The following is an 18,205-nucleotide window of genomic DNA, read 5'->3' as shown; positions in this document are numbered from 1 at the left end:
ATCCGACGCTGTCTTCTACTGCCATAGAAACCCCACTAGTACGAGCCAACAACTCAGAGCTGAGCTTCCTGCTGCTCTTCTCCTGACTCTGTACTTCCTGTGCTCCTGACCTTCATCGGCGGCCCTCTGGTGGTCACCGTACTCACGGCCTGCGTTGATCACCTTCGTCCTCTGCATCTCTTGTGTCCTCGGAAAACTATAGTGGCGTTAATGGCCTTCAGGCTGACACTTCCAGGCAGAAATGTGATAAATGGTTCGGGCCTGCTGCGGCAGAGGATCAGTGTTCTGGCATTCAGTCTATTACAGGTTGTGATTTGCATTCTTTGGTTGACAATCAATCCTCAGTTTCCTTTTAATAATATGTATCTACGAGACAGAATCATATTAGGTGTGCACTGGGTTCAGCTGTTGGCTTCTGGGCTGTGTTAGGATACATCGGACTCTTAGCCATGTTGTGTTTCGTACTTGCTTTTTTGGCTCGAAAGCTTCCTGATAATTTCAGCAAGGCTAAATTCATCGCTTTCAGCATGTTGATATTCTCGCGAAGTCTGGATCACATTTATCTGACATCACGTCAGCTCACCAGGAAGTTCACTGTAGCTGTGGAGATGTTGCCATCCTCGCTTGAGTTATGGAATGCTGTTTTGTATTTTCTTACCAAGTACTACATCATTTTACTAAAACCACAGAGGAAAACATGAGAAACATTTGATGCATTAGAGGTGACCTTGAGATCTCTTTGAGTTTTCTGTTATAACAACAATAACAATGTATTTATCGTCATTTTTCTGCGTTTCTTCGTAGTTTATACATGAATCATCATATTATAATGTTATTATATTAGCACAGAAATACATTTACAGCTCACAGTAATTATAAGAAATAACATAGCTGGTTATTTAGAGTTAAATGTAAAAAAGTAAGTTGTAGTTTTGCAAAAAATATTCTTTAACTCATGTGACAGACTAAACTAAATATATATATAAACACAAACAAGACCTGGAAGTGGCACTGAATTAGTTTCATGTGACTTGCTTGAATACATTTCTTTTTCTTTTGCACCTCTATTAATATATGGATATTTAAAATAGTCGTGTTATTAAAATTGTAATAAACTCAAATGTTACACAAATTATCCACTGATTTTTGTGTTGCTCTTTACTTCCATGAGAAATGTGTTTTTCTTAACCCTTATTATGAGTTTTCATAAATCATATGAAACACTAAGCTGTACATATAACAGACACATGATAAATTCACAACGTGTCAGTCCCTGTGATTGATTTATGAGTTAAAAGTATAAACAAGCACAAACCATCAATTAAATATCAACACAAACTAAATACTTTGACCCACTGTATGATAATTATATGACATATGATATTTCAGCCCCATAGAAAGATTCAATGAGTTCTCGTTGTTGGCCCAAATGTCAGTTTGGGTCAAACCAGTTCGGCCTCTATGTAGATCTGCTAATGTATGAACTGTTATACATTCAGTCATTAATAATTCCTTTGTGACTTGTATTGTTCATAAATAAACTATAAACTTCATGACCTAATATGAAACGGGTCAAATTTGTTCAAGCCACAGAACCTAAGACATCCACTGGGATACACACTACGATACTAAAGCCCAGAAGGGTGAGAACTGTCATCTGCAAATACTGATTAGAATCACTCTTGCATTAGATACAGTGTGAATCAAATTGGAAATATGGTCTGGGGAGACTCTGAGGAAATGGACACCGCTCTGTGCACAGCTAGGTTACGAAAATAAAAATAAATAAATAAAAGTGTTCAGTTCGGGCACAGAAGTATTTAGACAGAGGAGTCATCAGAAAACATCAGAAAGACAAAGTTAGGGAACCGCCTGGTGAGCACAGGAGAGTAATTGCAGCTAAACAGAAGATGGTGGAGTCCAAAACCGAGATTAAAAAGAAACACTTTTTTTACACTTGTTGTGTAAGTAACTCTCTCCCCCGTGTGACTCCTAACATGAAAAACAGCTACGATGATATTGTTTAAAGTATGTTGCACTTAAGCCAAGTTGCAAATGCTTCTGTTGATGGAGACTGAATATTTGCAATAAAGTTGTGCATTATAAGAAGGGCCTCTCTGAAGTCATTTTTTATCAACTTTATATACAGTTAAAAAGCTTTATCATTCTGTTTAATGTAAATTGAATTAGTTATCACATAATATTAAAACAAAGTTTATTTAAAAATGGGGGAGTTGCACATATGTGAATGTTCTTATCACAAACACACACCTAGTAAAAATATATTTAAAGGCACCACAGCCCTTAGCTCTTCTTGTCTTTTGGCACCTCCCTCCTCTTGCCCCACCTCGCAGGTCCAGAGCGGTCAGACGATGAATCATCACCGTTCAGTTACAATTTTATATGCTGCTCATAAATGTATAAATACCAGTGCAAAGCGTCTGATTTAAACTGTGGCACATGTGATGCCACCAAGTGGTTTATTTCTCTAAGGCAGAATGACGTCCATTCAGAGGTGGCCGGAACAAGGGTGGGCACTTTTACAGCTGCTGCTGGTGGCGTCCTTCTCTCAGGCTGAGGAGCTGCAGTGCAGGCAGAGGGGGGATCCTGAGAACCCTCCACTGTCTCAGGATGGGGACATAATGTTGGGGGGAATCTTCTATTTCCACAGCAGCTGGAAAGACAGACAGGAAACCTACACTCACAAACCACTGCCACTGGAGTGCACCAGGTAAATTATGCAGTAGAAATCTATAATATGGAAAATATCTACTGGAGGAAATGAATAGAGATAGAAAACAGGTTAAAACAAATATTATCAAACTAAGAAAATTGAAATGATGTTGTGTGCATTGATACCATCAGAGGCTTTCATTTAAACTGCTACGAGAAAAATACAATTGTTAGGCCAACTTTTAAAAAAAAGCTTTGTTCAACTTATATTATTATATTCAAACAATTAATTATGATTTGAGAAACAAAACTGTGAAGTTGTCCATTCATTTTATTCAGGGTAGTGTTACTATATCTATAACTGTTTGCATTAAGTTTGAATTTCAGAGGGTTCCAGTTTGCCCAGGCTATGCTTTTTGCCATCGAGGAGATTAATAACACCACAGATTTACTGCCTGGCATCTCTCTGGGATATAAAATGTACGATACCTGTGGCTCCATCGCCAGAAGTGTGAGGGTTGCTCTGGCCTTGGCTAACGGTAACGATGTTGTATCTGCCCCCTCCACAACACCGTGTACCAAACCTGCACAGGTGCAGGCCATCATGGGAGAAACCTCCTCCTCTCCGTGCATGGCTATAGCTACCGTCATCGGGCCATTTCATATCCCAATGGTGGGTACGTTTCTTAAATGTATAATACTTTTGACTTTTTAAATCTCCAGCTACTTAGAGTAAATTAGGAGAGAATTTTTTTCTATTTTATCTTTATCTTTAGAGGTAATTTCTTTTTTTCTTTTAGATCAGCCACTTCGCCACCTGCGCTTGTCTCAGTGACAAAACCAAGTACCCGTCCTTCCTCAGAACAATACCCAGTGACTACTACCAGAGCAGAGCCCTGGCCCAGCTGGTCAAGCACTTTGGTTGGAGTTGGGTTGGAGCCATTAGAACCAATGACGATTACGGAAATAACGGCATGGCTATATTCACAGAATCTGCCCGACAGCTGGGCATCTGTCTGGAGTACTCTGTGTCTTTCTTCAGAACAGACCCACCCGACAAAATACTAAAGATAATCAATCTTATAAAGGCTTCCACCTCTAAGGTGATTGTTGCTTTTCTCTCTCACTTGGATATGGATGTGCTGATACATGAGCTGTCCCACCACAACCTGACTGGTTACCAGTGGGTGGGCAGCGAGAGCTGGATCTTTGATTCTCAAACTGCAGAAATGAATGGGCATCACATCCTGGATGGTGCCATAGGCCTGTCCATCCCCAAAGCACATGTCAGGGGCATGAGAGAGTTCATACTGAATGTGAAGCCGCTCAATTCATCCGGTAGTGAAATGTTTACAGAGTTCACAAGAGGCTTTATTCAGCTGTAAAGTTCAAAATCCACAGGAACCAGAAGATGTACCGGACATGAAGATCTGACCCAAGTGCACAACAGCTTCACTGACATGTCTCTCATGCCGATATTTAACAATGTTTACAAAGGAGTGTATGCTGTGGCTCATGCACTTCATAGCATTCTTGGCTGTAACGAAACATGTAACGACAAAGTGCAGCTCAATCCATTAACGGTGAGTTCTTACACAAGAGATAAAGCTTCCACTCTTTTTTATAAGCAGTCTCTCTGTGATAGACATAGAGGATGTCCATTAACTATGATCTGTCTTCTTTAGATTTTACAGCGCATAGGAAGGATTCAGTTCAAAACAAAGGACGGAGACGAGGTTTACTTTAATGAAGATGGCGACCCAGCAGCAGAGTATGAAATCATAAACTGGCAGCGAGCAGAAAATGGCTTTGTGGAGTTTGTCACAGTCGGTCTTTATGATGCATCTTTACCTGCAGACAAACAGCTGAATCTGCACAATACGTCTTTAATCTGGGCACGGAACTCAAAACACGTCAGTATATACCCTGCAGTATAATTGTGTAGTTGCATCAAAATGAATACAAGTGAATATTGTATGTGTATTTCCTCAAAGTCGTTTTCTTCATGCAGGTGCCTGTGTCAGTTTGCAGTGAGAAATGTCCCCCAGGAACCAGGAAGGTTCTCCAGAAAAAACCTGTCTGCTGCTTTGACTGTATAAGATGTGCAGAGGAGAAATAAGCAACGTTACAGGTCTAGTAATACTCCCATGCATGTTTTTGTTTTATCACTTTGTTGTTCCACAAATCAAAGTTGTCAGAGTCAACGTACCAATCTTAACAAATGAAATATCTGTTTTCTAATATCCAAATCAGGGAAGGTTTCCTGGGGAAGGAAATGTGTAGTTTCTCTATTACAAATAAATGAAAAAATGATTTGTGAATTAAACATATCAAACAAAGCAAAGTGTCAGAAATCACCTAAATATATTATATGCATTTATAAATTCAAGTCAAATTTGAAGACCCCATGTGAAAAGTGAATTAACAAAGTTATACCAATATGAATTATGCAGTAATGAGCCTGAAGCCTGCGAATAATCTAGCATATCTGCGCATCTACTTTTGGTTAGATGCCTGAAAAAAGGTCTGTGGTAATCACAAGATGAATGTCTTTTTATTCTAAAACATAAAATACAACAGTAAATGGCCAATGTCAGGGACATAGTGTAGACTTTGTGTGGATGCATCAAAAGAACAGTGAAATGAAACTGATCTACTCGGCAAGTCACACCTGCTTTAATACTTTTCAGATTCTGTCTCCTGTGTGCGATGCCATCCTGAATTCTGGTCGAATGAGGGAAGGGACACCTGCGTCAAGAAGGAGGCAGAGTTTCTTTCGTATAAAGAAATTATGGGAGCGCTGCTCACCGCGGCGTCCCTGTTTGGAACATGTATGACCGCAGTCGTGGCACTCATCTTTTTCAGAAACAGGAAAACTCCCATCGTCAGGGCCAACAACTCTGAGCTGAGCTTCCTGCTGCTCTTCTCCCTGACTCTGTGCTTCCTGTGCTCCCTGAGCTTCATCGGCCGGCCCTCTGGTGGTCCTGCATGCTGCGGCACACTGCGTTCGGCATCACCTTCGTCCTCTGCATCTCCTGTGTCCTGGGGAAAACTATGGTGGTGTTAATGGCCTTCAGGTCGACACTTCCAGGCAGAAATATGATGAAATGGTTTGGTCCTGCACAGCAGAGACTCAGTGTTCTAGGGTTCACTCTCATACAGGTCATTATATGCATCTTATGGTTGACAATCTCTCCTCCTTTCCCATTTAAGAACTTTAAAGAATTCAAGGACAAAATCATCCTGGAGTGCGCGCTGGGCTCAGCTCTAGGATTCTGGGCCGTACTCGGGTATATCGGGATTCTGGCCATTTTATGTTTCATTCTTGCTTTTCTGGCGCGGAAATTACCTGATAACTTTAACGAAGCCAAATTCATCACCTTCAGCATGTTGATATTCTGCGCAGTCTGGATCACTTTTATTCCAGCCTATGTCAGCTCTCCTGGGAAGTTCAGTGTAGCAGTGGAAATCTTTGCTATTTTGGCCTCCAGTTTTGGACTCCTCATTTGTATTTTTATTCCAAGAAATGCTATGTTATCTTATACAAACCAGAGAGAAGAATACAAGAAAGAATATTATGGGGAAGGGGGCACTAAAATAAATAGAATGGAGACACAGTAAAGCACCTTATAATGAACTCATAGATATCAGTCTTCTTTATATGCATGATTTATTTTTTATCAAGATCCACAAATCCTTCCTGTTAAAACTGTGAAAATGTTGAAAAACACCCCATCTGGCAATGTTAAGAAGAAAAAATAATCCAGGATCAGCCTCCTGATCTGTGTCCATAGCAAAATTGAATGGGTTCCTTCTTGACCCATACCGCATGATTTCACCAAGTTTCGTATAAATCCATCCGGTAGTAAACTAAAGTGTGGTGGCCAAAGTGTTCTCCTTCCATTATTGTTTCTACATAATAACTGTTCAATAAACACCTGTATTCTATGTTTTACTCAAGACTTGTATTGTACTACTCTACCATGTTTTCTATTGTATATCATTTAATTTGCAGCATTTGATTCAGTGTAACATAGTAAGTACAAATGAATGCCTGATACATAATTCCTTGATGATTTCCCAAAGTTTATTTCAGTTTGCAAAGTGAAATCAAAACAATAAAATCTACATTTTCACTGACAAAAACATCCAACATTTACTTGTTTGTCTTCGTCTCCTGAGGCTTGAGTCCAGCCCCTCCTTGTTGTTGAAGGTTGTGCAGGAGGCGCCTGTGTCAGTGTGCAGTGAGCGCTGTCTCCAGGGAACTCGTAAGGTCCTCCAAAAAGGACGACCAGTCTGCTGCTATGATTGCATACCCTGTCCTGCAGGAGAGATCAGTAATTCAACAGGTAAATGCTGTTGACCACTGCAGACAAAACATCTGTATTTGCAGAGAAAGACACAGAAAAAACACATTTCTTTGACTGTTGACTGTTAAAACATTTCTCTGCCATTGTTTTTTCGTTTTGCAGATTCAATACATTGTGTAAATGCCCGCAAATATTGGTCAAACGACAAAGAGATGTCTGCATCCCCAAAACAATAAATTCTTGGTATATGATGAAATCCTGGGAACACTGTTGGCGCGTTTTCATTACTGGGACTTTTAGCGATGATCGACCTTGTCTTCTGCCACATAGAAACCCCACTAGTACGAGCCAACAACTCGGAGCTGAGCTTCCTGCTCTTCTCCCTGACTCTGTGCTTCCTGTGCTCCCCTGACCTTCATCGGCCGGCCCTCTGAGTGGTCCACCATGCTGCGGCACGCCGTTCGGCATCGCAACCAAATCCTCTGCATCTCTTGTGTCCTCGGGAAAACTATAGTGGCGTTAATGGCCTTCAGAGCGACACTTCCAGGCAGAAATATGATGAAATGGTTCGGGCCTGCGGCAAGAGGATCAGTGTTCTGGCATTCAGTCTGATACAGGTTTGTGATTTGCATTCTTTGGTTGACAATCAATCCTCCGTTTGCTTTTAATAATATGTATCTCTCTCACGAGACAGAATCATATTAGAGTGTGCACTGGGTTCAGCTGTCGGCTTCTGGGCTGTGTTAGGATACATCGGACTCTTAGCCATGTTGTGTTTTGTCTTGCTTTTTAGCTCGAAAGCTTCACAGTAATTTCAAGCGAAGGCTAAATTCATCACTTTCAGCATGTTGATATTCTCTGCGATCTGGATCACATTTATCCTGACATACGTCTGACTCTCTAGGGAAGTTCACTGGCTGTGGAATATTTATATCCTGGCTTCCAAGTTATAGATGCTGTTTGTATTTTCTTACCAAAGTGCTACATCATTTACTAAAGCTAGGAAAACATAAAGAAACATTTGATGGGTAAAATTGTCAGCCAGGGTCTCTTTGAGTTTTCTGTTATAATAACAATAACAATATATTTATCATCATTTTCTGCGTTTCTTCGTAGTTTATACATGAATCATATATATTATAATGTTATTATATTATGAATGCATTTACAGCTCATACAGTAATTATAGAAATAACTTAGCTGCTTATTTCGATTAAATGTAAAAGTAAGTTGTAGTTTTGCACAAAAATATTCTTTAACTCATGAGACTTGAACTAAACTAAATATATATATATAAACACAAAACAAGACCTGAAGTAGCATGAATTGGTTTCTTAACTGACTTGCTTGGATACATTTTTTCTTTGCATCTCCTATTAATATATGGATATTTAAAATGATGCGTGTGTTATTAAAATTGCTAATAAAACTCAAATGTTACACACAAATTATGCACTGATTTTGTGTTGCTCTTTACTTCCATGAAAATGTGTTTGCCTTGTTATGGAAGTTTTCATAAATCATATGAAACACTAAGCTGTACATATAACAGACACATGATAAGTTCACAACGTGTCGGTCCCTGTGATTGATTTATGATTTAAAGTATAAACAAGCACAAACCATCAATTAAATATCCAACACAAACTAAATACTTTTGACCCACTGTATGATAATTATATGACATGATATTTCAGCCATAGAAGATTCAGTGAGTTCTAGATTTGTTGGCCCAAATGTCAGTTTAGGTCAGAGCAGTTCTTTCCTGCCATGAATCTCTGCTAATGTATGAACTTGTTATACATTCCAGTCAGCTAATAATTCCTTTGTAACCCATATTGTTCATAAATAAACTATACCTTCATGACCTAATATGAAGCTTGGTCAAATTTGTTCAAGCCACAGAACCTAAGACATCCACTGGGATACACACTCGATACTAAAGCCCAGAAGGGTGAACACTCATCTGCAAATACTGATTAAGATCCTCTTGCATTAGATACAGTGTGAATCAAATTGGAAATATGGTCTGGGGAGACTCTGAGGAAATGGACACCGCTCTGTGCACAGCTAGGTTACGAAAATAAAAATAAATAAAAGTGTTCAGTTCCGGCACAGAAGTATTTAGACAGAGGAGTCATCAGAAAACATCAGAAAGACAAAGTTAGGGAACCGCCTGGTGAGCACAGGAGAGTAATTGCAGCCAACCAGCAGATGGTGGAGTCCAAAACCGAGATTAAAAAGAAACACTTTTTTTACACTTGTTGTGTAAGTAACTCTCTCCCCCGTGTGACTCCTAACATGAAAAACAGCTACGATGATATTGTTTAAAGTATGTTACACTTCGCCAAGTTGCCAAATGCTTCTGTTGATGGAGACTGAATATTTGTAATAAAGAGGTTATTGCACAGTTATAAGGAAGGAGCCTCTCTGAAGTCATTTTTACTCAACTTTATATACAGTTAGCTTTATCATTCTGTTTAATGCAAATGTAAATTGAATTAGTTATCACATAATAACAAAACAAAGTTTATTTAAAAATGGAGGGATTGCACATATGTGAATGTTCTTATCTGGAAACACACACTAGTAAAAATCCTCTTTAAAAGGCACTACAACCCTTGGCTCTTCTTGTCTTTTGGCACCTCCTGCTCTGCCCCACCTGCCAGGTCAGAGCGGTCAGAGCGATGAATCATCACCGTTCGTTCTGATTTATATGCTGCTCATAAATGTACCAAATACCCAGTGCAAAGCGTCTGATTTAACTGCAGCACATGATCTGCAAGTGGATTACATTTCTCAGGCAAATGGCGTCCATTCAGAGGTGGCCGGAACAAGAGTGGGCACTTTTACAGCTGCTGCTGGTGGCGTCCTTCTCTCCCAGGCTGAGGCTGCAGTGCAGGCAGAGGATCCTGAGAACCCTCCACTGTCTCAGGATGAGGACATAATGTTGAGAATCTTCTCTTTCCACAGCGCTGGAAGAGACAGACAGAAAACCTACACTCACAAACCACTGCCACTAGGTACAGGTAAATTATGCAGTAGAAATCTATAATATGGAGAGAAAATATCTACTGGAAATGAATAGAGATAAGAAAACAGGTTAAAACAAATATTATCAAATAAGAAGAAATTGAAATGATGTGTGTGCATTGATACATCAAGGCTTTCATTTTAAACTGCTACGAGAAAATACAATTGTTAGGCCAACTTAAGGAAGCTTTGTTCAACTTATATTATTATATTCAAACAATTAATTGATTTTGAAACAAACTGTGATTGTCCATGCATTTTATTCAGGGTAGTGTTACTATATCTATAACTGTTTGCATTAAACAGTTTGAATTTCAGAGGGTTCCAGTTTGCAGGCTATGCTTTTGCCATCAAGAGATTAATAACACCACAGATTTACTGCCTGGCATCTCTCTGGATATAAAATGTACGTGCCTGTGCTCCATGCTTGAAGTGTGGTTATCTGACATGGCTAGCGATAACAAATGTTTATGTCACCCCTCACAACACCGTGTACCAAGCCTGCACAGGTGCAGGCCATCATGGGAGAAACCTCCTCCTCCGTGCATGGCTATAGCTACCGTCATCGGGCCATTTCATATCCCAATGGTGAGTCGTTTCTTAAATGTATAATACTTTTGACTTTTAAATCATTTTCCAGCTGCTTAGAGTAAATTAGGAGAGAATTTTTTTCCCCATCTTTATCTTTGAAGTATTCTTTTTCTTTTAGATCAGCCACTTCGCCACCTGCGCTTGTCTCAGTGACAAAACCAAGTACCGTCCTTCCTCAGAACAATGCAAGTGACTACTACCCAGAGCAGAGCCCTGGCCCAGCTGGTCAAGCACTTTAGTTGGGTGAGTTGGGCCATTAGAACCAATGGCGATTACGGAAATAACGGCATGGCTATATTCTAGAATCTGCCGACAGCTAGAATACATCTGAGTACTCTGTGTCTTTCTTCCAGAACAGACCCACCCCGACAAAATACTAAAGATAATCAATCTTACCTCTAAAGACTTCCACCTCTAAGGTGATTGTTGCCTCTCTCACTTGGATGGATGTGCTGATACATGAGCTGTCACCACAGCCTGACTGGTGCAGTGGGTGGAGGTGGTGAGAGCTGGATCTTTGATTCTCAAACTGCGAATGAATAGGGCATCCACATCTGGATAGTGCCATAGGCATATCCTCCCAAAGCACATGTTAGGGGCATGAAGAGTTCATACTGAATGTGAAGCCGCTCAATTCATCCAGTAGTGAAATGTTTTGCAGAGTTCTGGAGGCTTTATTGGGCTGTAAGTTCAAACAGTCCACAGGAACCAGAGAGAATGTACGGACACGAAGATCTGACCCAAAGTGCACAACAACACTGGCCTTAATATAAATGCCGATATTTAACAATGTCTACAAAGGAGTGTATGCTGTGGCTCATGCACTTCGCAGCATTCTTGGCTGTAGCGAAACGTATAACGACAAAGTGCAGCTCAATCCATTAACGGTGAGTTCTTACACAGAGATAAGCTTCCACTCTTTTTTATAAGCAGTCTCTCTGCATGATAGACACATAGAGGGATGTCCATTCTTTACTGATCTGTCTTCTTTAGATTTTACAGCGTATAGATTGGATTCAAAACAAGGACGGAGACAGGGGTTACTTTAATGAAGATGGCATTAGCAGCAGTATGAAATCATAAACTGGCCCAGGCAGAAAATGGCTTTGTGGGTTGTGCAGTGGTCTTTATGATGCATCTTTACCTGCAGACAAACAGCTGAATCTGCACAATACGTCTTTAATCTGGGCACGGAACTCAAAACACGTCAGTATATACCCTGCAGTATAATTGTGTAGTTGCATCAAAATGAATACAAGTGAATATTGTATGTGTATTTCCTCAAAGTCGTTTTCTTCATGCAGGTGCCTGTGTCAGTTTGCAGTGAGAAATGTCCCCCAGGAACCAGGAAGGTTCTCCAGAAAAGAAAACCTGTCTGCTGCTTTGACTGTATAAGATGTGCAGAGGGAGAAATAGAAAACGCGTTGCAGGTCTAGTTCAATGCATTATTTTATCACTTTATAACCACCGTCAAGTTGTCGATCACGTGCCAATCTTAACAAATGAAATATGTTTCTAATATCCAAATCGAAAGTTTCTGGAAGAAATGTGTAGTTTCTCTATTACCAAATAAATGAAAAATGATTTGTGGTCAAACATATCAAGCAAGCAAAGTGTCAAATCACCTAAATATATTATATGCATTTATAAGTTCAGAGTCAAATTTGAAGACCCCATGAAAATTAGATTATAAAAGTTATACCAATATGAATTATTATGCAGTAATGGGCCTGAAGCCTGCGAATAATCAGCATATCTGCATCTACTTTTAGTTAGATGCCTGAAAAAGTCTGTAGTAATCACCAAGATGAATGTCTTTTTATTCTAAAACATAAATACAGTATTGGCCAATGTCGGGGACATAGTGCTGGAGCTTTGTGTGGATGCATCAAAAGGAGCAGTGAAATGAAACTGATCTATAAATAAGTCACACCTGCTTTAATACTTTTCAGATTCTGTCTCTGTGTGCGATGCCATCCTGAATTCTGAATCGAATGAGGAAGGGACACCTGCGTCAGAAGGAGGCAGAGTTTCTTCATTATAAAGAAATTATGGAGCGCTGCTCACGCGTCCCTGTTTGGAACATGTATGGCCATGGTCGTGGCACTCATCTTTTCCAGAAACAGGAAAACTCCATCGTCCAGGTGTAACAACTCAGGCTGGGCTTCTGCTGCTCTTCTCCCTGACTCTGTGCTTCCTGTGCTCCCTGAGCTTCATCGGCCGGCCCTCTGATTGGTCCTGCATGCTCTGGCCTCACTGCGTTCATCCCCTGCCGTCCTCTGCATCTCCTGTCCTGGGAAAACATGGTGGTGTTAAATGGCCTTCAGTCGACACTTCCAGGCAGAAATATGATGAAATGGTTTGGTCCTGCACAGCAGAGACTCAGTGTTCTAGGGTTCACTCTCATACAGGTCATTATATGCATCTTATGGTTGACAATCTCTCCTCCTTTCCCATTTAAGAACTTTAAAGAATTCAAGGACAAAATCATCCTGGAGTGCGCGCTGGGCTCAGCTCTAGGATTCTGGGCGTACTCGGGTATATCGGGATTCTGGCCATTTTATGTTTCATTCTTGCTTTTCTGGCGCGCGGGAAATTGCCACAGTAACTAGCAGTAAATTATCACCTTCAGCATGTTGATATTCTGCGCAGTCTGGATCACTTTTATTCCAGCCTATGTCAGCTCTCCTGGGAAGTTCAGTGTAGCAGTGGAAATCTTTGCTATTTTGGCCTCCAGTTTTGGACTCCTCATTTGTATTTTTATTCCAAAATGCTATATTATCTTATATAAACCAGAGAAGAATACAAAGAAGAATATTATGGGGAAGGGGGAAATAAAATAAATAGAATGGCACACAGTAAAGCACCTTACTCAAGCTGAACTCATAGATATCAGTCTTCTTCATATGCATGATTTATTTTTTATCAAGATCCATAAATCCTTCCCTGGTAAATCTGTGAAAATGTTGAAAAAAAAACATCTGGCAATGTTAAGAAAGTGGAAAAAAAAATCCAGGATCAGCCTCCTGATCTGTGTCCATAGCAAAATTTAATGGGTTCCTTCTTGATCCATACCGCATGATTTCACCAAGTTTCGTATAAATCCATCCGGTAGTAAACTAAAGTGTGGTGGCCAAAGTGTTCTCCTTCCATTATTGTTTCTACATTATAACTGTTAAATAAACACCTGTATTCTATGTTTTACTCAAGACTTTTATTGTACTACTCTACCATGTTTTCTATTGTATATCATTTCATTTGCAGCATTTTATTCAGTGTAACATAGTAAGTACAAATGAATGCCTGATACATAAATCCTTGATGATTTCCCAAAGTTTATTTCAGTTTGCAAAGTGAAATCAAAACAATAAAATCTACATTTTCACTGACAAAAACATCCAACATTTACTTGTTTGGCTTCGTCTCCTGAGGCTTGAGTCCAGCCCCTCCTTGTTGTTGAAGGTGGATAAAGCCCCGCCACGAGACGCAGGGCTGGGTGACCAATAACCACTATGCCTTTATTGAGGCTGCTCCTCTCGGTTCTGCTGATTGGGAATGGAGCCGCCGTGTGCCGCCTGCAAGGCTCCGCACAACCACCTGAACTGGCCCAGGATGGCGACCTTGTTCTGGGAGGCATCTTTTCTTTTCGCACAGGGCAGGAATATGTAACTAACACATTTCAGACAGTTCCAGATGTACGAAAGTGCAAAAAGTATGCATTGTGTGCCCTGTATATAGTATATTTCCAATGTGTCTGTGTATGTTTGCCACTGTATTTGAGACTGTAACACACTGATCAATTATTTCACGCAATTTCTTTCTCACTACCTCAGCTTCAATCTCAGAGAATTCAAATTTGCTCAAGCGATGATCTTTGCTATAAATGAGATCAACAGAAATCCTGATATGTTGCCGAACGTCACGCTCGGCTACAGGATCTATAGTGACTGTGGGACCATTGACATACTGAGAGCTGCACTGGCACTGGTGAGCGGAGTGAAGGAGGAAGTCAGGGACAACAACTGCACTAAAGTGGAGACGGTGCAGGCTATACTGGGACATTCAGGATCCAGACCAACTATTGCATTTCAAAAAGTGGTAGGAAGGTTTCATATTCCTGTGGTAAGTAAAATAAAACAGGTGCATGAAGTCATATGTTAGATTCTGTTAATTGGGCTGCTGTAAACTTACTTTGGTCTGCAAATGTATAACTATAAGATTAATTTGAATGGTGATTCTGCCAAATCATTAAATGTTAATGGGTCTCTTCCAGTCACATGTTTCTGTTTTTCACTACAGATCAGCCATTTTGCCACCTGCGCCTGTCTGAGCAACAGAAAACAGTATGCCACCTTCTTCCGAACGATTCCCAGTGACTACTACCAGAGCAGAGCCATGGCAAAGCTGGTCAGGCTCTTCAGCTGGAACTGGATCGGGGCTATAGCTGTGGATAACAAATATGGCCACGATGGCATTAATGCATTTATCCAAAGTGCACAAGAATACGGCGTCTGCATTGAGTATTCTGAATCATTTTCATCGTCAGGTCCTCCTGAAAACCTGCAGAGAATAATAACGATCATTAAGCACGCCACCTCCAGAGTTATTGTAGCGTTCATGTCTCACAGAGAAATTAAGCTGTTGGCAGCAGAGTTGTACAAGCAGAATATCACAGGGCTGCAGTTTGTCGGCAGCGACGCCTGGATCACAGATCACTCTCTGACAGACAGTGAGGGGCACAGCATCCTGGAGGGTTCACTGGGCTTTGTCGTCAGCCGAGCTGAGATCCCGGGGCTGGAGGAGCACCTGAGGCGGCTCCACCCCTCACAGTTCCCCCACAGTCAGTTTGTCAGGGATTTCTGGGAAGAGACGTTCGACTGCTCTCTGAATGAAAGTGCAGACCCACAGAGAAAGCCATGCAGCGGCTCTGAGAGCCTGCAAAACGTAGAATCACAATTCACTGATGTGTCCGAGCTGAGATTCACTAACAATGTGTACAAGTCAGTTTATGCAGCGGCTCACGCTCTCGACAACCTGATTAAATGTGAGGACGGTAAAGGACCCTTTGCCTCTGGGAGCTGTGCTGATCCCAAACACATTCAGCCTTGGCAGGTGAGAAAGCTCCAGCTCTGAGTGTCGGTGTGATAACAGCAGGAATCTGTCTTTTAATCTCTGTATAATTTCTTAATTATAGGTTGTGCAGTATCTCAGCACTGTGAATTTCACCACCGGTGAGGGGGAGAGAGTTTATTTTGACAAAAATGGAGACTCACCGGCAAGATATGAACTCATTAATTTACAAATGGCAAACAAAGGAATTATGAAAGGAGTCACAGTTGGCCGTTATGACGCTTCTCTTCCAGAGAGTCATCAGTTCATAATGAATAACGTCCCAGTTGTCTGGGGAAACTGGCTCACAGAGGTAAAGGGGAAACTGAGGGTTGGACTCTTTAACTGTGTCCTGATTTACTGAAAACTGTTCCAAAAACCTAAAATTGTATTTATAAGTTGACTTTCTTATATTTCTGATGTGAACTCTGGCTGTGTAGGAGGCGCCTGTGTCAGTGTGCAGTGAGCGCTGTCTCCAGGGAACTCGTAAGGTCCTCCAAAAAGGACGACCAGTCTGCTGCTATGATTGCATACCCTGTCCTGCAGGAGAGATCAGTAATTCAACAGGTAAATGCTGTTGACCACTGCAGACAAAACATCTGTATTTGCAGAGAAAGAGACACAGAAAAAACACAATTTCATGACTGTTGACTGTTAAAACACATTTCTCTGCATTGTTTTTTCGTTTTGCAGATTCAATACACTGTATGAAATGCCCACCAGAATATTGGTCCAACGGCCAAAGAGATGCCTGCATCCCCAAAACAATAGAATTCTTGGCATATGATGAAATCCTGGGAACACTGTTGGCCGCATTTTCATTACTGGGACTTTTTTTAACGATGATCACGACACTTGTCTTCTACTGCCACATAGAAACCCCACTAGTACGAGCCAACAACTCGGAGCTGAGCTTCCTGCTGCTCTTCTCCCTGACTCTGTGCTTCCTGTGCTCCCTGACCTTCATCGGCCGGCCCTCTGAGTGGTCCTGCATGCTGCGGCACACTGCGTTCGGCATCACCTTCGTCCTCTGCATCTCTTGTGTCCTCGGGAAAACTATAGTGGTGTTAATGGCCTTCAGGGCGACACTTCCAGGCAGAAATGTGATGAAATGGTTCGGGCCTGCACGGCAGAGGATCAGTGTTCTGGCATTCACTCTGATACAGGTTGTGATTTGCATTCTTTGGTTGACAATCAATCCTCCATTTCCTTTTAATAATATGTATCTCTACGAGGACAGAATCATATTAGAGTGTGCACTGGGTTCAGCTGTCGGCTTCTGGGCTGTGTTAGGATACATCGGACTCTTAGCCATGTTGTGTTTCGTACTTGCTTTTCTGGCTCGAAAGCTTCCCAATAATTTCAACGAGGCTAAATTGATCACTTTCAGCATGTTGATATTCTGCGCAGTCTGGATCACATTTATCCCGGCTTACGTCAGCTCTCCTGGGAAGTTCACTGTGGCTGTGGAGATATTTGCCATTCTGGCCTCCAGCTTTGGACTCCTCTTCTGCATTTTCCTGCCAAAATGCTTTATAATCATGTTTAGACCTGAGCAGAATACCAAGAAACACATCATGGGAAAGACATCAAATAATGATATACATTATTGATCTATGATTTATTTATGTATTTATGTATAGAAGTGTTTTCTTTTCCTGCAGTTTTCTTCTTAATACCAAAGTGTAATAAATATTTAACCATAAAAATGATCCTGTTTTTTTTCCACATATCCTTACTCCAACGAAAGTAAAAAAGGGGAGACACCTCTGACAATAAGACAGTGTACAATAATAATAATAACAATACAGTTCTACTCCCAATTCTTTACATCTAATCACAAGTAGTGTTTACAGTGTGAGAAATATAAGTATATATATATACTTATTACAGTCTGCAATTTTAGAGAGACGTTTTATTAACCTAATAGAATCTTTATTGTCGGACGATAAAAATGCTCTCGAGCTCGACTGTGAAAACAAGTCAAACTGTAATAAAATAAAAACCTTCAAATGTCAATTTGACTTTCATCACCACACATGCACCAAACTAAATGAACAAACTCAGAAACGCACTCAAGATTTCCCCTGAATAAATGGAGGAAATTAATACAACAGCAAAACTGAATGAGACAGGATAAATATGAGAATAAAATAATAAAAACATTCTCAAACAAACAAAACAAACAGCAAATTAAAATACATGCTTGGGAGTGAATGACCCAGAGCAAAGACGTTGAAATACAGTTTCTGATTAACACAGCTGCACCTCTCCTTAGGTTTTACAATCTGACATCCAAAGAGAATTTGAGAACCTAAAGTTCAACAATAGTTCATATACAGGGGAGGTGAAGGGGAAATAAACGATTACAGCTTTTTACTTGGGATTCCAGGATGTATGTAGTTCTCCGTATAGAAGAAAAAGAGTGACTGCAGTTCACCATTGTGGCCAGAATTAGGGTTAATATGAGGGCAAGTGATCGGATGCTG

At 40.7% G+C, this 18,205-nt stretch overlaps 1 protein-coding gene and 5 pseudogenes across 1 annotated transcript; all 6 read left to right on the top strand.

Moving 5' to 3' along the window:
* The first annotated feature begins 1 nt into the window (after nucleotide 1).
* On the top strand, nucleotides 2-701 carry LOC124851649 (annotated as a pseudogene).
* Nucleotides 702-2,498: 1,797 nt separating this feature from the next.
* On the top strand, nucleotides 2,499-6,274 carry LOC124851637 (annotated as a pseudogene).
* Nucleotides 6,275-7,285: 1,011 nt separating this feature from the next.
* Nucleotides 7,286-7,879, top strand: LOC124851648 (annotated as a pseudogene).
* Nucleotides 7,880-9,007: 1,128 nt separating this feature from the next.
* LOC124851647 lies at nucleotides 9,008-11,150 on the top strand (annotated as a pseudogene).
* Nucleotides 11,151-11,937: 787 nt separating this feature from the next.
* LOC124851646 lies at nucleotides 11,938-13,804 on the top strand (annotated as a pseudogene).
* Nucleotides 13,805-14,119: 315 nt separating this feature from the next.
* LOC118106221 (extracellular calcium-sensing receptor-like) lies at nucleotides 14,120-17,329 on the top strand. The gene is made up of 6 exons (XM_047339475.1): nucleotides 14,120-14,319; nucleotides 14,441-14,729; nucleotides 14,907-15,719; nucleotides 15,802-16,029; nucleotides 16,157-16,283; nucleotides 16,410-17,329. Exons 1-6 carry the CDS (start codon nucleotides 14,120-14,122, stop codon nucleotides 17,327-17,329), a joined length of 2,577 nt encoding a protein of 858 aa, XP_047195431.1.
* Nucleotides 17,330-18,205: the final 876 nt, after the last annotated feature.

The sequence above is a fragment of the Hippoglossus stenolepis genome, chromosome 4, assembly GCF_022539355.2.
Source record: "Hippoglossus stenolepis isolate QCI-W04-F060 chromosome 4, HSTE1.2, whole genome shotgun sequence".
NCBI classification, from domain to species: Eukaryota; Metazoa; Chordata; class Actinopteri; order Pleuronectiformes; family Pleuronectidae; genus Hippoglossus; species Hippoglossus stenolepis.
Note: the sequence above shows the minus strand (reverse complement) of the source record. Positions and strands in the feature narration are given on the sequence as shown.

Excerpts from the sequence above, each read along its gene's own strand:
- LOC118106221 (XM_047339475.1), top strand. The coding sequence starts at position 14,120 with ATGCCTTTATTGAGGCTGCTCCTCTCGGTTCTGCTGATTGGGAATGGA. Across the intron at positions 16,030-16,156 it reads GGGGAAACTGGCTCACAGAG|GAGGCGCCTGTGTCAGTGTG; the intron begins GTAAAGGGGAAA and ends CTGGCTGTGTAG. Across the intron at positions 16,284-16,409 it reads AGAGATCAGTAATTCAACAG|ATTCAATACACTGTATGAAA; the intron begins GTAAATGCTGTT and ends TTCGTTTTGCAG.